The sequence below is a fragment of the Mya arenaria genome, chromosome 6, assembly GCF_026914265.1.
Source record: "Mya arenaria isolate MELC-2E11 chromosome 6, ASM2691426v1".
NCBI classification, from domain to species: Eukaryota; Metazoa; Mollusca; class Bivalvia; order Myida; family Myidae; genus Mya; species Mya arenaria.
Window position 1 is genome coordinate 3,480,449 of NC_069127.1, and position 24,926 is coordinate 3,505,374.

Here is a 24,926-nt window from a genome sequence, read left to right on the forward strand (position 1 = left end):
GAGTTGTCGAACATGGTCTAATGTGGATAATAGGGTTGCTGAACATGGTCTAGTGCGGGTAATAGGGTTGTCTTACATGATTCAGTGTAGGTAACAGGGTTGTGTAACATGGTCTAGTGTGGATAAGAGAGTTGTCGAACATGGTCTAGTGTGGATAATAGGGTTGCTGAACATGGTCTAGTGCGGGTAATAGGGTTGTCTTACATGATTCAGTGTGGGTAAGAGGGTTGTCGTACATGAGTAAGTGGGGGTAAGAGGGTTGTCGTACATGATTCAGTGTGGGTAAGAGGGTTGTCGTACATGATTCAGTGTGGGTAAGAGGGTTGTCGTACATGAGTAAGTGGGGGTAAGAGGGTTGTCGTACATGGGCCAGTGTGGGTAAGAGGGTTGTCGTACATGATTCAGCGTCGGTAAGAGGGCTATCTTGCATGTTTCAGTACGGGTGAATGGGTTTGTCTTTCATTATTCAGTGCACATCAGGGTTATTTTCATTCAGTGTTCTTGTCTGGTATGTCATATATACAATTCCCCTTTTAATACATTAAACAAATGTTCTTCTTGGCTTCTTAAACAGTTATTGTAATTATTGAAATACGAAGTTATCAAAGCAAGGTATCTTGACACTAAGAGCCTAAACGATCGGTATTTATTATTTATTTCTAACTATTATATGTTTGTGACTTTTAATATTCATTGCAACCCTGATAACACTATACAATTGTAACGGTCGGCTGCATTTTCAATCGGTGTCGAAGAGCTTTTAATATGGGTCGATTGTATATAGAGTTTTCCTCAGGCTACCTTGCCTGATAAATGGAAATAATGAAGCAAAATGAATATGTTTTTTTTTAATAATAAGAAACCGCCAACGCTCACTTCTTATTTAGCTTCATTGTTTGAAAAAAAAAAATCAATAACGTTCATCACAAATGACCTTCATAATTTGACCGGTGTTGGTTTCGTAATAATGCGAAACACGCGAACATTCTCCCCGACACATGATCGTAACACTCTGAGGTCAGCTGAGGTCAACTTAAGATCCATAAGCCCGGCTCCTATCCTATATTAAACGCTGAACCATTGTCAACAAATAGATCGTAATGCTCTGAGGTCAACTGAGGTCAACTCACAAATTATATGCCCTTTTTCCTATCCTAAATTAAACGCTGAACCCGTATCAACAAACAGATCGTAATGCTCTGAGGTAAACTGAGGTCAACTCAAGAACTATATGCCGCTGTCCTAGATTTTTAGATAAATTCTTAATCATTGTTAATAAACAAATCGTAATGCTTCTGGCCAACTCATGACATTAAAAGTTTCAGTTTCAGTTTATTGGCAAAATCAGCAAATGCATGTATTTGGCCCAACACAGACATCAATATATATAAACAGATGGCTACCCACATAAAATTGCACATATCCCACAGACACCGCATATCCCACAGATTGCACATATACCACAGACCGCACATATTCCACAAACCGCAAATACACCACACACCGCACATATCCCACAGAATGCACATATACCACAAACCGCACATATTCCACAGACCGCACATATCCCACAGATTTCACAGATACCACAAACCGCATATATTCCACAAACCGCACATAAACCACAGACCGCACATATCCCACAGACCGCACATATACCACAGACCTCACATATCCCACAGACCTCACACATCCCACAGACCGCACATATACCACAGACCTCACATATCCCACAGACCTCACATATCCCATGGACCGCACATATCCCACAGACCTCACATATCCCACAGACCGCACATATTCCACAGACCTCAAATTTTCCACAGACCTCACATATCGCACCGACCACACATATCCCACATACCGCACATATCCATCAGACCTCACATATCCCACACACCGCACATATACCACAGACCTCACATATCACACAGACCGCACATATACCACAGACCTCACATATCAGACCGTACTTATACCACATACCTCTCATATCACAAAGTCCGTACATATCCCACTGACCGTACATATCCCACAGACCGCACATATCCCACTGACCGTACATATACCACGGACCGCACATATCCCATAGACCGCACATATCTCACGGACCGCACATATCCCATAGACCGCACATATCCCACAGACCGCACATATCCCACTGACCGCACATATCCCACTGACCGTACATATCCCACTGACCGCACATATCCCACAGACCGCACATATCTCACGGACCGCACATATCCCATAGACCGCACATATCCCACAGACCGCACATATCCCACAGACCGCACATATCCCATAGACCGCACATATCCCACAGACCTCACATATCCCACAGACCGCACATATCCCACTGACCGTACATATCCCACTGACCGCACATATCTCACGGACCGCACATATCCCATAGACCGCACATATCCCACTGACCGTACATATACCACGGACCGCACATATCCCATAGACCGCACATATCTCACGGACCGCACATATCCCATAGACCGCACATATCCCACTGACCGCACATATCCCACGGACCGTACATATCCCACGGACCGTACATATCCAACTGATCATACATATCCCTCAATAGACACTGATCCCTTAGAGAGTTTATAAATTCAATGAAACAATAATACAAGTCGCATTTGTTTTGAAAGGCGAATAACATGGATAGACAGCCACCAGTGGAAACATCGAAATATTCGATTGTGTACTCGGACAAAATGTACCGTCTTGTGACCTCGTGTGGAGTGACCGTGGAATATGATGGAAACAACAAGCTGTACGTCCGCGTGCCAAGGAAATACGGAAATGACCTACACGGCATATGCGGAAATTGTACGTACCACGTGTACTACTCATAATATTTGAAGGGTTTATAACCCCCAATGAATTCTTTCGTTGATTTTCATTTAAATAGGTTTGTTTTAAGTTAAAGCTGCACGCTCACAGATTGAACGTTTTGGCAACTTTTTTTTGGTCTTGGAACAAGCTAGTTTATGCGAAAATGCATGGAAACCAGTCATATTAGATTGTTGACAAAAATTAGATCACAGATTTTTATATTTATGTTCAAAAAATGATGTTTTATGCATTTTTAGCTCTACTGGCCAAAGGCCAGAGGGGCATATGCGATGGTAATGTGTACGTAGTATGTGCATCCGTGCGTCCGTGCGTCTGTAAACAATTCCTTGTTAACGCGATATAGCCTTCAGTTTTGATTGTATCTTGATGAAACTTGTACAGTATCTACATATCCATTAGAGCTCGGTTCCTTTCGAAAACCAGCCAGAACTGCCCATGCATGCCTAGATTATTGGCCTTGATAGTATAAAAAATCAGTGCGCCTGTAAACAATTCCTTGTTAACATGATACAGCCATCAGTTGTGATTGTATCTCGATGAAACTTATACAGTATTTGGATATCCATTAGAGCTCGGTTCCTTTCGAAAACCAGGTAGATCTGCCCATGCATGCCTAGATAATGGGCCTTGAAATGATTAGATTATGGGCCTTGATAGTATAAAAAATGCTATTGTGTAAAAAAATGCTTGCGAACATGATACAGTCTTCAGTTTTGATTGTATCTCGATGAAACTTGTTCAGCATTCAGATATCCATAAGAGGTTGGTTCTTTTCGAAAACAGTGTTGTTGACCACACAAACCCAGCCAGTAGAGCATAGGCCCTTTTGGGCCTCTTGTCTTTAAACCTTTAGTTACGGTTTAAGCCATAAAACAATAATTTTCGAACTTAAGTATAAAAAACGATCAGATCTGCCATCTGTCTTTTACCACTGGTTTTCAGTTATTTACGCAAAAATGTGCTCATTCCAAGACAAAAAAATTAAAAAAAAATTGTAAAAACGGTAAATCTGTGAGAGTGCAGCTTTAAGGCTTAAGGCGAGGTTAATCTTGTATACGTTGAATATGTAGAAATGGCATTTCTTTTCTTTGACATACTTTGAGAAATAGCGACTTTTTCTGACAAGGCTAGTAGTTCAAAAAAAAATAAACATGTATTGCAGTTTTCATATCGCTGTTTGTTTATTGACACATGTGGTACTCCGATGACTTATTGTTTTACTACTATATTTATTATTGTCTTGTTTCTGTAACATGAAAAAGACACATATTCTTTTAAACATAGCTTACCTGTAATATTAGAGAGGTTGATCATTATAGATGCTAAAGATGAAGTTTCTGAATAGGTAACGGAAACAGGACTGATGATTGCCGAGGGCCGGATGGGAAGAGCTATATGGCAGACGATCATTGTAACGGGGAGAGCCTTGGCTTCGCCTGGAAAATTAACAACAGTCCATATGAGCCGTTTTACTCCACGTATGTACAATGACTGCATGCTAGGTATAGAAATTAGGAAATTGTCCGTTTGGGTATAAATCATTGACCTTGTTTTATTAAATAAGATAAACCTGATATAACTGGGGCATGTTGTGTTCGAGGCTGTTGTTGTTTCAAAACTCTGGCATGTGCTCAAGTGGGGGTCCGTTTTCTTTCTCTGGTGACTTAAAGAAGGAAAAGAACAACATTATTTTCGAATAAGTGGACTTTTACCATACATACTATTTGTATATAGTCGCCAATAAATTTAATGGTAGGTGTATTCCTCTTCTCTTACAGCTGTTCAGAGAGCCAGGCCGAACCCGAGGTTAAAGACACTTGCGATATCGACACGCGCACCCTTGCCGCTGACGCCTGCAAGCTCCTCAACATGGCCGACGGCGCCAGCGGTCCTTTCTCCATTGAAGAGCTTGGACGTCTCACAGAGGATAAACTGGTACATCACTATCGTTCTTAATATGCATATCGAATTCGAACATTCCGAGTTATCATAAGGATACGGTTACCTATAATTATTGCTATTTTTACTGTAAATGTAAACACAGGTAATATTGTCACGGTAGATAAATAACGTGAAAAATAAACAGTCATGTTTAGGAAGTCCTTAATGTACGTAAAATTATCGGTAAAGCATCGTGAAATTAGTGGCATGGCGGCGTGAAATCAGCGGCCTGACGGCCTTGCGGTTTTCCCTGCGTGAAGTTTGAAAGGACAGAGTGGCTGCAAACGCGACAGTTAACGTTCGCTCGACTATCGATAGACCTGATCGCATTATTTACAGACTGCGGTGAAATTCCAACAAGCGCACTCCACCGATTACGCCCAGACCAGTCTTGAAAAATTAAAACAGTTTAATGGATTGCAAAACGTATTTTGGATCGTGTTCAGCGTGAAAACTAACACACACACATTTCGTTCTTGGAATTTAGAGCGAAGCTTTTGTTTTGATCTTTATTTAATGAAAATGGTAATGTTACTGCTACAGATTATGAAATATTTAAGGCCGCTAAGCCGACATGCTTTAGGGATACTTGGCTGCAAACTTAACGCCAACAGGCCGCTAAGGCCGCTGAGGCCGCACATTTTACACTGCCATGCCGCTTACTTTACGCCGTCAGGCCGCTAGTTTGCAAACTTCACGTACAAAGTATTTGATATTACCATAACAACCGCCTTGCATACATTTAATATAACTTGTTTCGTGTGTCCCAAAGATTAATCCTCCTTGTATCTAATGACCAGACTCAGGTGAGAGGACTGGCCGACGACGCCCTGAGTTTCTGCGAGTATGACGCGTGTGAAGATCTATCCAACGAGAAAGACCCCAAGGACATTGTCTGTGGCTACCTGGCCGGCTTCGAAGAGGAAATCGTCGAGCTTGGTGTTACCGCCCCCGACTGGAGGGATGTAGCTGGCTGTAGTAAGACTTAAATCCTTTGTCGTTGATTACTCCTATACCCGAAGTAAGATTATTATGTGTTGACATGAAATGAGATACGCAGGTGGTATTTGAGGTTTTTAAGCGAATATTCATCTCACCCGCCTCCTCTAACACTACATTGCATTATCATCTCACCCGCCTCCTCTAACACTGCAAAGAATAATTTCCTTCTACTCATCGAGTGACTCTACAACGTATCGTCATCCCGTACAAATTATCTGACATTTCAACAAGATCATCTCAAACCCATACTTTGACTCTACAACGTATCGACATCCCGTACAAATTATCTGACATTTCAACAAGATCATCTCAAACACATACTTTGACTCTACAACGTATTGTCATCCCGTACAAATTATCTGAAACTACAAGACATGATCATCTCGAACAAATCTTCAGACTCTACAACGTATCGACATCTCGTACAAATAATCTGACATTTCAACAAGATCATCTCAAACACATACTTTGACTCTACAACGTATCGACATCCCGTACAAATTATCTGACATTTCAACAAGATCATCTCAAACACATACTTTGACTCTACCACGTATCGACATCCCGTACAAATTATCTGACATTTCAACAAGATCATCTCAAACACATACTTTGACTCTACAACGTATCGACATCCCGTACAAATAATCTGACATTTCAACAAGATCATCTCAAACACATACTTTGACTCTACCACGTATCGTCATCCCGTACAAATAATCTGACATTTCAACAAGATCATCTCAAACACATACTTTGACTCTACAACGTATCGACATCCCGTACAAATTATCTGACATTTCAACAAGATCATCTCAAACACATACTTTGACTTTACAACGTATCGACATCCCGTACAAATAATCTGACATTTCAACAAGATCATCTCAAACACATACTTTGACTCTACAACGTATCGACATCCCGTACAAATTATCTGACATTTCAACAAGATCATCTCAAACACATACTTTGACTCTACCACGTATCGACATCCCGTACAAATTATCTGACATTACAACAAGATCATCTCAAACACATACTTTGACTCTACCGCGTATTGTCATCTCGTACAAATTATCTGAAACTACAATACATGATCATCTCGAACATTTCCTCAGACTCTACAACGTATCGTCATCTCGTACAAATTATCTGAAACTACAATACATGATCATCTCGAACATATCCTCAGACTCTACAACGTATCGTCATCCCGTACAAATTATCTGACATTTCAACAAGATCATCTCCAACACATACTTTGACTCTACAACGTATCGTCATCTCGTACAAATTATCTGAAACTACAATACATGATCATCTCGAACATATCCTCAGACTCTACAACGTATCGTCATCCCGTACAAATTATCTGACATTTCAACAAGATCATCTCAAACACATACTTTGACTCTACAACGTATCGTCATCTCGTACAAATTATCTGAAACTACAATACATGATCATCTCGAACATATCCTCAGACTCTACAACGTATCGTCATCCCGTACAAATTATCTGAAATTTCAACAAGATCATCTCAAACACATATTTTGGCTCTCGCACGTATTGTCATCCCGTACAAATTATCTGAAACTACAATACATGATCATCTCGAACATTTCCTCAGACTCTACAACGTATCGTCATCTCGTACAAATTATCTGAAACTACAATACATGATCATCTCGAACATATCCTCAGACTCTACAACGTATCGTCATCTCGTACAAATTATCTGAAACTACAAGACATGATCATCTCAAACATTTCCTCAGACTCTACAACGTATCGTCATCCCGTACAAATAATCTGACATTTCAACAAGATCATCTCAAACACATACTTTGACTCAACCACGTATTGTCATCCCGTACAAATTATCTGAAACTACAATACATGATCATCTCGAACATATCCTTAGACTCTATAACGTATCGTCATCCCGTACAAATAATCTGACATTTCAACAAGATCATCTCAAACACATACTTTGACTCTACAACGTATCGTCATCTCGTAAAAATTATCTGAAACTACAATACATGATCATCTCGAACATTTCCTCAGACTCTACAACGTATCGTCATCTCGTACAAATTATCTGAAACTACAATACATGATCATCTCGAACATATCCTCAGACTCTACAACGTATCGTCATCCCGTACAAATTATCTGACATTTCAACAAGATCATCTCAAACACATACTTTGACTCTACAACGTATCGTCATCGCGTACAAATTATCTGAAACTACAATACATGATCATCTCGAACATATCCTCAGACTCTACAACGTATCGTCATCTCGTACAAATTATCTGAAACTACAAGACATGATCATCTCGAACATATCTTCAGACTCTACAACGTATCGTCATCCCGTACAAATAATCTGACATTTCAACAAGATCATCTCAAACACATACTTTGACTCAACCACGTATTGTCATCCCGTACAAATTATCTGACATTTCAACAAGATCATCTCAAACACATACTTTGACTCTACAACGTATCGACATCCCGTACAAATTATCTGACATTTCAACAAGATCATCTCAAACACATACTTTGACTCTACAACGCATCATTACCTCGTACACCTGCTCTGTCTCTACAACGCATCATTAACTCGTATACCTGGCGTTACAATGCATCATTATCTCGTACACCTGGCGTTCCAATGCATCATTATCTCATACACCTGGCGTTACAATGCATCATTATCTCGTACACCTGGCGTTACAATGCATCATTATCTCGTACACCTGGCGTTACAATGCATCATTATCTCGTACACCTGCTCTGGCGCTACAACGAATTTTATCCCATGCACCTGCAGTGGCGCTTTAACGTATCTTTTTATTACGCACACCTTCTCTGGCTGTACAACGTATCGTTATCTCCTACAAATTAGCTGACTCTACAACAATGATCATCTCGAAAACATTCTCTGACACTACAACGCATCATCATCTTCTAAACCTTTCTTGACAATACAACGTATTATCATCTCGTACACATGATCTGCATCATTATCTCGTACACCAGCCTGGCGCTACAACGCACCATATCTCGAATACATGCTCTGGCTCTACAACGCACCATCATCACTTACACCTGCTCTGGCTCTACAACGCATCATTATCTCGTACACCTGCTCTGGCTCTACAACGTATCATCATCACTTACACCTGCTCTGGCTCTACAACGTATCATCATCACGTACACCTGGCGTTACAACGCATCATTAAATCGTACACCTGCTCTGGCGTTACAATGCATCATTATCTCGTACACCTGTCGTTACAATGCATCATTATCTCGTACACCTGGCATTACAATGCATCATTATATCGTACACCTGGCGTTACAATGCATCATTATCTCGTACACCTGGCGTTTCAATGCATCGTTATCTCGTACACCTGGCGTTACAACGCATTATTATCTCGTACACCTGGCGTTACAATGCATCATTATCTCGTACACTTGGCGTTACAATGCATCATTATCTCGTACACCTGCTCTAGCATTACAACGAATTTTATCCCATGCACCTGCTGTGGCGCTTTAACGTATCTTTTTATAACGCACACCTGCTCTGGCTCTACAACGTATCGTTATCTCCTACAAATTATCTGACTCTACAACAATGATAATCTCGAAAACATTCAGACACTACAACGCATCATCATCTTCTAAACCTTTCTTGACAATACAACGTATTATCATCTCGTACACATGCTCTGCATCATTATCTCGTACACCAGCCTGGCGCTACAACGCATCATTATCTCGAATACATGCTCTGGCTCTACAACGTATCATCATCACTTACACCTGCTCTGGCTCTACAACGTATCATCATCACATACACCTGCTCTGGCTCTACAACGTATCATCATCACTTACACCTGCTCTGGCTCTACAACGTATCATCATCACTTACACCTGCTCTGGCTCTACAACGCATCATCATCACATACACCTGCTCTGGCTCTACAACGTATCATCATCACTTACACCTGCTCTGGCTCTACAACGTATCATCATCACTTACACCTGCTCTGGCTCTACAACGTATCATCATCACGTACACCTGCTCTGGCTCTACAACGCATCATCATCACGTACACCTGCTCTGGCTCTACAACGCATTATTAACTCGTACCCCTGCTCTGACACTACAACGTATCATTAACTCGTACGCCTGCTCTGGCACTACAAAGCACCATTATCCCGTACCCATGCTCTGACACTTCAACGTATCATTAACTCCACCTGCTCTGGTGCTACAACGCATTATTATCTCGTACACCTAGGCCTGCCCAGGCGCAACACCGCATCATTATCTCGACGACACAGCGTCTGGTCATCTCGTAAACCTCCACTGACACTACAACGCATCATCACTTCTTACACCTTCTCATACAATTTAACGCATCATTACCATCTCGTACACATTCTCTCACAGTAAAAAGTATCGTCAAAAAAAGTACAACACCTCTGACACTAAAATGCATTAACATCTCGTTCAGTTCTCTTTGACACTACAATGCATTGTCTTCCTAAACAAATCCGCTGACACAACAATGCATGCTCACCTCATGCACCTCCTGTGACACTTCAATGCACTATCATCTCGATCAAATCCTCTGACACTATAATTCATTATCATCTCGATCAAATCCTCTGACACTACGATGAATCATTATTTCGTACACATCTTCTGTAACTACAATGCATTCTTATCTCAAACACATCATCCGACACAACAATGCATTATTATCTAGTTCACATCCTCTGACACCACAGTGCATTATTATCTCGTACACATCCTCTGACACTACAATGCATTATTATCTCATACACATCCTCTGACACAACAATGTATTATTATCTCGTATACATCCTTTGACACAACAATGCATTATTATCTAGTTCACATCCTCTGACACCACAGTGCATTATTATCTCGTACACATCCTCTGACACCACAGTGCATTATTATCTCGTACACATCCTCTGACACTACAATGCATTATTATCTCGTACACATCCTCTGACACAACAATGTATTATTATCTCGTTCACATCCTCTGACACCACAGTGCATTATTATCTCGTACACATCCTCTGACACTACAATGCATTATTATCTCGTACACATCCTCTGACACCACAATGCATTATCATCTCAAACACATCCTCTGACACCACAGTGCATTTCCTCTGACACTACAATGCATTATTATCTAGTTCACATCCTCTGACACCACAGTGCATTATTATCTCGTACACATCCTCTGACACTACAATGCATTATTATCTCGTACACATCCTCTGACACCACAGTGCATTATTATCTCGTATACATTCTCTGACACCACAGTGCATTATTATCTCAAACACATCCTCTGACACCACAGTGCATTATTATCTCGTACACATCCTCTGACACTACAATGCATTATTATCTCGAACACATCCTCTGACACCACAGTGCATTATTATCTCAAACACATCCTCTGACACCACAGTGCATTATTATCTCGTATACATCCTCTGACACCACAGTGCATTATCATCTCGTACACATCCTCTGACACCACAGTGCATTATCATCTCGTACACATCCTCTGACACCACAGTGCATTATCATCTCGTACACATCCTCTGACACCACAGTGCATTATCATCTCGTATACATCCTCTGACACCACAGTGCATTATCATCTCGTACACATCCTCTGACACCACAATGCATTATCATCTCAAACACATCCTCTGACACCACAGTGCATTATATTCTTGTACACATCCTCTGACAACACAGTGCATTATCATCTCAAACACATCCTGTGACACCACAGTGCATTATTATCTCAAACACATCCTCTGACACTACAGTGCATTATTATCTCAAACACATCCTCTGACACCACAGTGCATTATTATCTCGTACACATCCTCTGACACTACAATGCATTATTATCTCGTACACATCCTCTGACACTACAATGCATTATTATCTCGAACACATCCTCTGACACCACAGTGCATTATTATCTCAAACACATCCTCTGACACCACAGTGCATTATTATCTCAAACACATCCTCTGACACCACAGTGCATTATCATCTCGTACACATCCTCTGACACCACAGTGCATTATCATCTCAAACACATCCTCTGACACCGCAGTGCATTATTATCTCAAACACATCCTCTGACACCACAGTGCATTATCATCTCGTACACATCCTCTGACACCACAGTGTATTATTATCTCGTACACATCCTCTGACACCACAGTGCATTATCATCTCAAACACATCCTCTGACACTTCAATGCATTATTATCTCGTACACCGTCTTTGTTACTACAATGCATTATTAGCTCGTACACCGTCTTTGTCACTACAATGCATTATTATCTCGAAAACCGTCTTTGTCACTACAATGCATTATTATCTCGTACACCGTCTTTGTCACTACAATGCATTATTATCTCGAACACCGTCTGTGTCACTACAATGCATCATCATCACTTTGTATTATCATCTCGCATAGATTCTCTGACATAACAATGAATTATCATCTTTCAAACCTCCTCTGACACTATAATGTATTACTATCTCAAACACATACTCTGACATTACAATTCATTATGATCTTGAACAACTCCTTTGACATTACTACGCATCATTATGATTATCAGTACCTGGCACGCGAAGTAAATACAGCGCAAATTTTACCTTTTATTTACTTCGACTTACTACATTTCAGGACCTGTGTGTGGAGAAAACGAGCAGTATTACACGTCTATGCCGGCTGAAGGGTCCTGTGCATCTGTCGGAGAGCTGGAGGGCTCTATGGCTGGAAGGAGCGGATGTGGTTGCTCCGAGGGCTTTGTCCGCTCCGGAACTGTCTGTGTCAGTGCTGACTCGTGCGGATGTGTGCGGGACGGCGTCTACTACAATGTAAACATTTGACAATTGGCTGATGACTAATTCATCATCATCGATTATAGTTTTAAGTATCCTGATAGTAACGCTACTTAAATAACTATAAATTACGTTTAATCTAATTCTCGTCGGTTTTGCGAAAACTCTAAAAATTCTGCACACTGAAAATTCAACACATATTATTTCTTGCTCTATTATTTGAAGATTCGACAAAGTCATGTTTTGACTGATAAATTTAGAAAACTTCATAAAATAAAGCATTATACAACTTATTTCGACTTACTGTTACGATGGTATTTATAAAAGCAAATTCAACTCCACAGAAAGGTGATAAGATCTACATGGATAACTGTATTGAGGTACTGGAGTGTCTGGGCGGTGACGTCACAAGGGACCTCGATCCACAAGATGCGTGCATCTCAGGCGCCACGTGTCAGGTGAACGCGAAACTCGGTCGCTATGACTGCGTGTGCAACGACGGCTTGGTCGGAGACGGACGAAAAGAATGCGGAGGTATGCTGGCATTTTTATGTATTATGATAAGGCCTATAAATTGTGTGGTTAGGGTAACATGGCCCCCAAGAATAGGTAGGGTAGGTAGGGATCTTCTCTTTTTTTAGGTTTATAGTTTGGTACATGTTTGTTGGCTTTATTTTTGTCCTTTTACAACAGTATTTCAGTTATATTAGGACATTGCTGGGGCTAAACATTCGATAACTATGATTTTCTTGGATATTCAAACCCTAAGATTGATAGAACGGCGCTCTCCCAACTGAGCTAGCCGAGTTTCGTTATCATTCGTTACACAATGTTAATCTCGGATATAGACTCCGGCTCTCACAAAACATTATCACTACATCTTTGAAACTCATCTCGGGTGTTCTAAGCTTAGACTCCCGATGTTCTGGAGTGTTATTGCGACCAAACGCCGTTTTTACGATGTTTATGACGGCAGAATTGGTCGCTATGTTTTTGTTGTGTAGCGATTCGCACAACTTATTTTTTTGCTGAAGCGTTTCGCACAATTCATTTTTTTGCGACGCGCCGAGCATAACCCCCGTACGGTACCGTACAGTTCCGTACCGAGCACAACATGGCGATTTTTTTTGGCTAGTCCCACCAAAAAACAGTAGGGTCGGCGGTATTTTCCAGGTAGGGCGGGTGACCCGAACCACACAATTTATCTTTTAAACCTAATACATATAGTAAATTGGAAAACTCGTAAACATAGATAAAATAATAATGCATTGTAGTTTCTCTAACTTAAAAAGAAGAAATATCATACTCATAAAACCTATCATACGATTATGTATACTGATCATTCGGAACTCCTCAGCCATTTTTTATCGAAAACAACCTCGAATGTATGCCGGTGTAACGTTGTAAACTGACCCCCATAGAATAATGACCCCTGGTCATTTTTTTATATAGAATAGTGACTCCCCGGCCATTATATTATGACCGGGGGTCATAATATCATGACTCCCCATACACGTAGAAAAATGACCCTCACATAGAATTGTGACCCACTATAGAACAACGACCCCCTACCCCAAACCCTAACCATAACCCATCTAAAGTACACTTACAACATAACTATCCCCACCGATAGGCATCGGAGGAGAATATGGGAATTGCACCCGTCCGTGCATGCGTCCGTGCGTGCGTACGTGTAACATTTTTTTGTGACCGCAACACTTAATATATTATTGGACGGAATTGATTCAAACTTCCAGGGATTACTACTACCGATGCCTAGTTGTGCAGAAAGAAAAAAATGGATTTGCTTCACCTGTTCGGGAGTTATGGTCCTTAAATTCGAACAACATCTTATTGTCATATGCTTCACAGGTCATAAAACATGGGACTTCCCCACAACCGATTTGCATATCTTATGCCTTATATTGATATAATTGTTTACTTTTCCTACTTAAACACGCCTGAAAAGTGACACAAAAACCCCAAATCCAAAGAAGGATGTCTCTTTAACAATATACTGAAATTTGAATAATTTCTAACGACGAGGAGCGTCACAGGTAATAAAACCACTGGGCTACCCCCACCACACATCGCCTATTTTTGGAGGTATATATGAGTGACATATAGGTGACATTAAGAAGGTTAAGGGTATTTGACATCACTTTCAGGGGTGGCATATAACATTGTGTTTTTCCACGTATGAATTGCCTTTTTTACAATCTTGCTTTTCAGAAAATGAACTATTTTACCGTCAATAGCATTTGTTCGTAATGAACCCGCGAGCCCATGCTATTACGAAATTAGTGCAACTTGTAGGATGCAATAACAAAATGATGTTTCTTCTAAAATTTCGGACAAAATCACCGTAACTATAAGTTCCAGAATGCTTACACTACATTGTACAGAAGGTAAATTAATAATTATATACATGTATGCGTAACATAATGCGATGTCACAAAGTTATCTTGGAAAAATCTTGAAAACTGAATAAAACTTAAGCCTTTTGAAATACGTGAAGCATGATACCTTTATATGTAACAAAAAAATTATAGATCTAAAACATGTTCTAAACAAAAAGTTTATCAAGTGCCATATCTGGAGAAGCAAAGAAACAAATCTTCTCCGTAAAATAAGCTATATAAAGGCCCAACCAGCATATAAAATATATTTCAAAATGTTTCTATTTTCGTGAACGCTTTATTTCTAAAGGATGATCTCAATTTCTATCAAGAAAACATGACCAGAATCATTTCCGATGACTAATAAAAGATGATAAAACACTGTTAGTAAACAAAACCAAATTATCCTCCAGCCTAAATATCGGTTCTCTCTATAGTAACCTTAAAATGACTTAGGTATATCTTCTATTATTGTAATACTTCTCTTTAAGTACAATAATGATAATTCAAACGAAAACCATTTTAAATTTCATTTTCAATAGATGTACGCTTATTTCTTAGCGGGGCCTTTTAAGTTAAATTGCTGTTGTGTCAGCTGTAGACGCAGCAGCAGCAGCAGCAGTAACAAAAACAACAACAACAACAACAAATATAAGCAATGAAAACACGACAGTGGCTTGAATTGATATAGAGTATGTTAGTAATAGGTTAGGTGGGGGTCAATATTTTATAGATAAAATCGGGGGGTCATTATTTTATAAAGGGTGTCAGTATTTTATAGTAAAGGGTCATTATTCTATTTAAAATAATGACCGGGGGTCATTATTCTATGGGGGTCAGTTTACAACGTTACACCGGTACATCAGTTGAAGTAGTTCGTAAATATTTGAATTATATCATTAATTAAATGTAGTGTTTTAGCTTATATTTATTATTCTATGTTTAAATTGATTACGAGTGAAGTGTATTATTGCTAACATATTTAAGATTCCCAAGAGGTAAGTCTTTAAGTTTAACAGCTAAATTAAAACACTACGCGATATACTTGCAGTGGACATAAACATACTGATTTCTGAAAATGTAAACCGTCAATAACATCCGAGGTTGTTTTCGATAAAAATGGCCGAGGAGTTCCGAATGGTATACTGATATGCCTTAAACCTTTTGTGTGTGTTCACAGCGGGTTGCGGGGAGAACAACGACAAGTGCCATGAGGACGCCGAGTGTGTGACCGCCAAGTACGGGAGACGGGAGAAGTCATTCTGCCGCTGTAACAAGGGACTCTCCGGTGACGGCATCGATTCCTGTGAAAGTACGTATACCTTTGATAGACTGTTCTTATGCACGTGATGAGACCTGCAATCTGATTGGCTGACTACGCTTCATTCGCGACGGTAAATAAACAGTATCTACCGTCGCAAATTTGATGTATTCTATTCTAGCACAAAGTCTTTATTTCATTTCGTTGTTGTAGTTAATTTTTCATGCGGCCAGAGACACAGCAATATACCTTGTACTCAATCTGCAAAAAAAAGAAGTTTTACTTTTTAATGGTTCAGGCTTACGGCCATTATAGACCCTATCGACCGTCCTCAATAGTTATCCCATTTACCACTTTACAAAAGATTAGTTAAGTTAAATTATTAGAAAGTACATTTATTTTCAAATCACCTCTACTGCAATAAGCAATGTTTATATATCTTATCTTTACTTGATTGTGATTATTTGTCTGTTTCAGTGAAAGATCGTAATAAATTTCAACTCGTGGGCCCCAAAAGCAATATTCAACGATTGGCGTGGCCACGAGCGATTTGTTTGTTGTTGTTCACGAGGTGAAATTTATTGCGATCTGTACACGGAAACAAACAATTGTTCTGCTGACATTTGATTTGGAAGTGAGAGCGGGCTAAAATTTCAAAACGGGGAATGATATTAAACGACTATTTCACCATCTGATACATTTTTATTTCACTGAAAATTCTCTATAAATCACCTGGAAACATAAACATTCAATAATTGTCATTACTCTCATGGGTTACAAATGTGTTCAACAGTTTAAGTAAGTGAATACATGTTATACCGAAAGCTCTATCAATAAAACATGAACCTTCACAAATCTTACCTAATCCTGATCAAACTTGTAGAGAAGTGTAGATGTGAGTTCTGGGGCGACCCACACTTCACGACATTCGATGAACTCAGCTACAACTTCCAGGGACCATGCACGTACAACCTCTTCTCATTAAACATGAGCGACTGCCACATGAACGTCTACATCAAGAACTTCCTCGTCAAGGACGGTGACGCTTCCGTTGCCAAGGAGATGTACATCAGCCTCTTTGGTCATGAAGTTATAATCAAACCTGGAAAAATTTTGATGGTGAGTATAACCAAAAAAATGCAGGGTGACATAATGTATATCGCATTTGCTATACTTCCCCGAATAAACAATGGGCTTGTTATTATATGAATTAAAATTGCTTTAACCTTTCTTTCAATAAAAGGAATTAATATGTGTCATATACGCAACAGAAACGGGTAAATGGACGAAGGAAAAAAAACGTGAAAGTGATTTTGGTCGCCCGTTTGGAATATCACAGTAAACCAGGGATGTAAAGTACGCCTGGTTTAGGCCACACACACACACACACACGCACACACGCACACGCACCCGCACACACGCCCGCACACGCACACGCACGCACGCACGCACACACACGCACCCGCACACACGAACGCACACGCGCCCACACACACACACACACACACACACACACACATACATATTTTTGGACATTTCATATGGCAAGGGGTGGTATCGGGATGGCCTTAATAAGATTCCGTTCAAATATTTACAATATCCCGCCTTAAATTAAGATTTCGTACATATGCTATGAAATCCAATCCATGTTCCCAGTGGCGCAGTCAATGTTCCCAGTGGCGTAGTCAATGTTCCCAGTGGCGCAGTCAATGTTCCCAGTGGCGTAGTCAATGTTCCCAGTGGCGCAGTCAATGTTCCCAGTGGCGTAGTCAATGTTCCCAGTGGCGCAGTCAATGTTCCCAGTGGCGTAGTCAAAGAAGCACCATTGGGTGTCTGGGATGATATTAGTCACTGGTTTTTAACGCGTCAAAGTATGCCAATTTTCGCGACTTTTCGTACTTTTAGCGCGCTCCCATATAGCTTGTAAGGGGGAGCTAATCTCGAAGATATCTCCGGACCCAAGAATGGAATGAGGTCCGTTAAGGTCTTGAAATTTAGGTCTCTCGATGCCCTACAAGAAGCACCCTTCGGGGTGCTGGGAATTATATTCGACGACCGGTCCCATTCGCCTATAAGGCTATTCTATACTCTAAAATGCAGCGAAAAATGCCTAAAACAGGGGTATGCACCATCGAAGTTATCTCAGCATCCCTGCACCTGACGAGGCTGTGACCAATTTTGCCATTTTAGGGGACTCTAAATCTTACAAGAAGCACTCATCGGGGTGTCTGGGATGATATTTAGTCACTGGTTTTTAACGCGTCAAAGTATGCCAACTTTCGCGACTTTTCGTACTTTTAGCGCGCTCCCATATAGCTTGTAAGGGGGAGCTAATCTCGAAGATATCTCCGGACCCAACAATGGTATGAGGTCCGTTAAGGTCTTGAAATTTAGGTCTCTCGATGCCCTACAAGAAGCACCCTTCGGGGTGCCGGGAATTATATTCGACCACCGGTCCCATTCGCCTATAAGGCTATTCTATACTCTAAAATGCAGCGAAAAATGCTTAAAACTGGGGTATGCACCATCGAAGTTATCTCAGCATCCCTGCACCTGACGAGGCTGTGACCAATTTTGCCATTTAGGAGACTCTAAACCCTACATGAAGCACCCATTGGGGTGCCTGGGATGATATTTGATCACTGGTTTTTAACGCGTTAAAGTATGCCAACTTTCGCGACTTTTCGTACTTTTAGCGCGCTCCCATATAGCTTGTAAGGGGGAGCTAATCCCGAAAATATTTCCGGACCCAAAAATGGTATGAGGTCCGTTAAGGTCTTGAAATTTAGGTCTCTTGATGCCCTACAAGAAGCACCCTTCGGGGTGCCGGGAATTATATTCGACCGCCGGTCCCATTCGCCTATAAGGCTATTCTATACTCTAAAATGCAGCGAAAAATGTCTAAAACTGGGGTATGCACCATCGAAGTTATCTCAGCATCCCTGCACCTGACGAGGCTGTGACCAATTTTGCCATTTAGGGGACTCTAAATCTTACAAGAAGCACCCATTGGGGTGCCTGGGATGATATTTAGTCACTGGTTTTTAACGCGTCAAAGTATGCCAACTTTCGCGACTTTTCGTACTTTTAGCGCGCTCCCATATAGCTTGTAAGGGGGAGCTAATCTCGAAGATATCTCCGGACCCAAAAATGGTATGAGGTCCGTTAAGGTCTTGAAATTTAGGTCTCTCGATGCCCTACAAGAAGCACCCTTCGGGGTGCCGGGAATTATATTCGACCACCGGTCCCATTCGCCTATAAGGCTATTCTATACTCTAAAATGCAGCGAAAAATGTCTAAAACTGGGGTATGCACCATCGAAGTTATCTCAGCATCCTTGCACCTGACGAGGCTGTGACCAATTTTGCCATTTAGGGGACTCTAAATCCTACATGAAGCACCCATTGGGGTGCCTGGGATGATATTTAGTCACTGGTTTTTAACGCGTCAAAGTATGCCAACTTTCGCGACTTTTCGTACTTTTAGCGCGCTCCCATATAGCTTGTAAGGGGGAGCTAATCTCGAAGATATTTCCGGACCCAACAATGGTATGAGGTCCGTTAAGGTCTTGAAATTTAGGTCTCTCGATGCCCTACAAGAAGCACCCTTCGGGTGCCGGGAATTATATTCGACCACCGGTCCCATTCGCCTATAAGGCTATTCTATACTCTAAAATGCAGCGAAAAATGTCTAAAACTGGGGTATGCACCATCGAAGTTATCTCAATATCCCTGCACCTGACGAGGCTGTGACCAATTTTGCCATTTAGGAGACTCTAAATCTTACAAGAAGCACCCATTGGGGTGCCTGGGATGATATTTGGTCACTGGTTTTTAACGCGTCAAAGTATGCCAACTTTCGCGACTTTTCGTACTTTTAGCGCGCTCCCATATAGCTTGTAAGGGGGAGCTAATCTCGAAGATATCTCCGGACCCAAAAATGATATGAGGTCCGTTAAGGTCTTGAAATTTAGGTCTCTCGATGCCCTACAAGAAGCACCCTTCGGGGTGCCGGGAATTATATTCGACCACCGGTCCCATTCGCCTATAAGGCTATTCTATACTCTAAAATGCAGCGAAAAATGTCTAAAACTGGGGTATGCCCCATCGAAGTTATCTCAGCACCACTGCACCTGACGAGGCTGTGACCAATTTTGCCATTTAGGGGACTCTAACCCCTACATGAAGCACCCATTGAGGTGCCTGGGATGATATTTGGTCACTGGTTTTTAACGCGTCAAAGTATGCCAACTTTCGCGACTTTTCGTACTTTTAGCGCGCTCCCATATAGCTTGTAAGGGGGAGCTAATCTCGAAGATATTTCCGGACCCAAAAATGGTATGAGGTCCGTTAAGGTCTTGAAATTTAGGTCTCTCGATGCCCTACAAGAAGCACCCTTCGGGGTGCCGGGAATTATATTCGACCACCGGTCCCATTCGCCTATAAGGCTATTCTATACTCTAAAATGCAGCGAAAAATGTCTAAAACTGGGGTATACACCATCGAAGTTATCTCAGCATCACTGCACCTGAAGAGGCTGTGACTAATTTTGCCATTTAGGGGACTCTAAACCCTACAAGAAGCACCCATTGGGGTGCCTGGGATGATATTTGGTCACTGGTTTTTAACGCGTCAAAGTATGCCAACTTTCGCGACTTTTCGTACTTTTAGCGCGCTCCCATATAGCTTGTAAGGGGGAGCTAATCTCGAAGATATCTCCGGACCCAACAATGGTATGAGGTCCGTAAAAATCTTGAAATTTAGGTCTCTCGATGCCCTACAAGAAGCACCCTTCGGGGTGCCGGGAATTATATTCGACCACCGGTCCCATTCGCCTATAAGGCTATTCTATACTCTAAAATGCAGCGAAAAATTCCTAAAACTGGGGTATGCACCATCGAAGTTATCTCAGCATCCCTGCACCTGACGAGACTGTGACCAATTTTGCCATTTAGGGGACTCTAAACCCTACAAGAAGCACCCATTGGGGTGCCTGGGATGATATTTAGTCACTGGTTTTTAACGCGTCAAAGTATGCCAACTTTCGCGACTTTTCGTACTTTTAGCGCGCTCCCATATAGCTTGTAAGGGGGAGCTAATCCCGAAGATATCTCCGGACCCAACAATTGTATGAGGTCCGTTAAGGTCTTGAAATTTAGGTCTCTCGATGCCCTACAAGAAGCATCCTTCGGGGTGCCGGGAATTATATTCGACCACCGGTCCCATTCGCCTATAAGGCTATTCTATACTCTAAAATGCAGCGAAAAATGTCTAAAACTGGGGTATACACCATCGAAGTTATCTCAATATCCCTGCACCTGACGAGGCTGTGACCAATTTTGCCATTTAGGGTACTCTAAACCCTACATGAAGCACCCATTGGGGTGCCTGGGATGATATTTGATCACTTGTTTTTAACGCGTCAAAGTATGCCAATTTTCGCGACTTTTCGTACTTTTAGCGCGCTCCCATATAACTTGTAAGGGGGAGCTAATCTCGAAGATATCTCCGGACCCAAAAATGGTATGAGGTCCGTTAAGGTCTTGAAATTTAGGTCTCTCGATGCCCTACAAGAAGCACCCTTCGGGGTGCCGGGAATTATATTCGACCACCTGTCCCATTCGCCTATAAGGCTATTCTATACTCTAAAATGCAGCGAAAAATGCCTAAAACAGGGGTATGCACCATCGAAGTTATCTCAGCATCCCTGCACCTGACGAGGCTGTGACCAATTTTGCCATTTAGGGGACTCTAAATCCTACAAGAAGCACCCATTGGGGTGTCTGGGATGATATTTAGTCACTGGTTTTTAACGCGTCAAAGTATGCCAACTTTCGCGACTTTTCGTACTTTTAGCGCACTCCCATATAGCTTGTAAGGGGGAGTTAATCTCGAAGATATCTCCGGACCCAAAAATGGTATGAGGTCCGTTAAGGTCTTGAAATTTAGGTCTCTCGATGCCCTACAAGAAGCACCCTTCGGGGTGCCGGGAATTATATTCGACCACCGGTCCCATTCGCCTATAAGGTTATTCTATACTCTAAAATGCAGCGAAAAATGCCTAAAACTGGGGTATGCACCATCGAAGTTATCTCAGCATCCCTGCACCTGACGAGGCTGTGACCAATTTTGCCATTTAGGGGACTCTAAACCCTACAATAAGCACCCATTGGGGTGCCTGGGATGATATTTAGTCACTGGTTTTTAACGCGTCAAAATATGCCAACTTTCGCGACTGTTCGTACCTTTAACGCGCTCCCATATAGCTTGTAAGGTGGAGCTAATCTCGAAGATATCTCCGGACCCAAAAATGGTATGAGGTCCGTTAAGGTCTTGAAATTTAGGTCTCTCGATGCCCTACAAGAAGCACCCTTCGGGGTGCCGGGAATTATATTCGACCACCGGTCCCATCCGCCTATAAAGCTATTCTATACTCTAAAATGCAGCGAAAAATGTCTAAAACTAGGGTATGCACCATCGAAGTTATCTCAGCATCCCTGCACCTGACGAGGCTGTGACCAATTTTGCCATTTAGGGGACTCTAAATCTTACAAGAAGCACCCATTGTGGTGCCTGGGATGATATTTGGTCACTGGTTTTTAACGCGTCAAAATATGCCAACTTTCGCGACTTTTCGTACTTTTAGCGCGCTCCCATATAGCTTGTAAGGGGGAGCTAATCTCGAAGATATCTCCGGACCCAAAAATGGTATGAGGTCCGTTAAGGTCTTGAAATTTAGGTCTCTCGATGCCCTACAAGAAGCACCCTTCGGGGTGCCGGGAATTATATTCGACCACCGGTCCCATTCGCCTATAAGGCTATTCTATACTCTAAAATGCAGCGAAAAATGCTTAAAACTGGGGTATGCACCATCGAAGTTATCTCAGCATCCCTGCACCTGACGAAGCTGTGACTAATTTTGCCATTTAGGGGACTCTTAATCCTACAAGAAGCACCCATTGGGGTGCCTGGGATGATATTTGGTCACTGGTTTTTAACGCGTCAAAGTATGCCAACTTTCGCGACTTTTCGTACTTTTAGCGCGCTCCCATATAGCTTGTAAGGGGGAGCTAATCTCGAAGATATCTCCGGACCCAACAATGGTATGAGGTCCGTTAAGGTCTTGAAATTTAGGTCTCTCGATGCCCTACAAGAAGCACCCTTCGGGGTGCCGGGAATTATATTCGACCACCGGTCCCATTCGCCTATAAGGCTATTCTATACTCTAAAATGCAGCGAAAAATGTCTAAAACTGGGGTATGCACCATCGAAGTTATCTCAGCATCCCTGCACCTGACGAGGCTGTGACCAATTTTGCCATTTAGGGGACTCTAAACCCTACGTGAAGCACCCATTGGGGTGCCTGGGATGATATTTGGTCACTGGTTTTTAACGCGTCAAACAATGCCAACTTTCGCGACTTTTCGTACTTTTAGCGCGCTCCCATATAGCTTGTAAGGGGAGCTAATCCCGAAGATATCTCCGGACCCAAAAATGATATGAGGTCCGTTAAGGTCTTGAAATTTAGGTCTCTCGATGCCCTACAAGAAGCACCCTTCGGGGTGCCGGGAATTATATTCGACCACCGGTCCATTCGCCTATAAGGCTATTCTATACTCTAAAATGCAGCAAAAAATGTCTAAAACTGGGGTATGCACCATCGAAGTTATCTCAGCATCCCTGCACCTGACGAGGCTGTGACCAATTTTGCCATTTAGGGGACTCTAAACCCTACAAGAAGCACCCATTGGGGTGCCTGGGATGATATTTAGTCACTGGTTTTTAACGCGTCAAAGTATGCCAACTTTCGCGACTTTTCGTACTTTTAGAGCGCTCCCATATAGCTTGTAAGGGGGAGCTAATCTCGAAGATATCTCCGGACCCAACAATTGTATGAGGTCCGTTAAGGTCTTGAAATTTAGGTCTCTCGATGCCCTACAAGAAGCACCCTTCGGGGTGCCGGGAATTATATTCGACCACCGGTCCCATTCGCCTATAAGGCTATTCTATACTCTAAAATGCAGCGAAAAATGTCTAAAACTGGGGTATGCACCATCGAAGTTATCTCAATATCCCTGCACCTGACGAGGCTGTGACCAATTTTGCCATTTAGGTTACTCTAAACCCTACATGAAGCACCCATTGGGGTGCCTGGGATGATATTTGATCACTTGTTTTTAACGCGTCAAAGTATGCCAATTTTCGCGACTTTTCGTACTTTTAGCGCGCTCCCATATAACTTGTAAGGGGGAGCTAATCTCGAAAAATGTCTAAAACTGGGGTATGCACCATCGAAGTTATCTCAGCATCCCTTCACCTGACGAGGCTGTGACCAATTTTGCCATTTAGGGGACTCTAAACCCTACATGAAGCACCCATTGGGGTGGCCTGGGATGATATTTGGTCACTGGTTTTTATCGCGTCAAAGTATGCCAACTTTCGCGACTTTTCGTACTTTTAGCGCGCTCCCATATAGCTTGTAAGGGGGA

The 24,926-nt window shown here is 41.8% G+C and overlaps 1 protein-coding gene across 1 annotated transcript in view; it reads left to right on the plus strand.

Annotated features, from left to right (window-relative positions):
• The window catches only part of LOC128236898 (zonadhesin-like), a 63,826-nt gene that overhangs the window by 16,028 nt on the left and 22,872 nt on the right, over positions 1–24,926 (plus strand). The window contains exons 5-13 of the mRNA XM_052952028.1: positions 2,667–2,847; positions 4,220–4,352; positions 4,653–4,809; positions 5,616–5,793; positions 12,621–12,814; positions 13,123–13,312; positions 16,358–16,489; positions 17,322–17,592; positions 18,095–18,292. Of these exons, the coding sequence (XP_052807988.1) occupies positions 2,667–2,847; positions 4,220–4,352; positions 4,653–4,809; positions 5,616–5,793; positions 12,621–12,814; positions 13,123–13,312; positions 16,358–16,489; positions 17,322–17,592; positions 18,095–18,292 (1,634 nt within the window). The remainder of the gene's footprint in view (positions 1–2,666; positions 2,848–4,219; positions 4,353–4,652; positions 4,810–5,615; positions 5,794–12,620; positions 12,815–13,122; positions 13,313–16,357; positions 16,490–17,321; positions 17,593–18,094; positions 18,293–24,926) is intronic.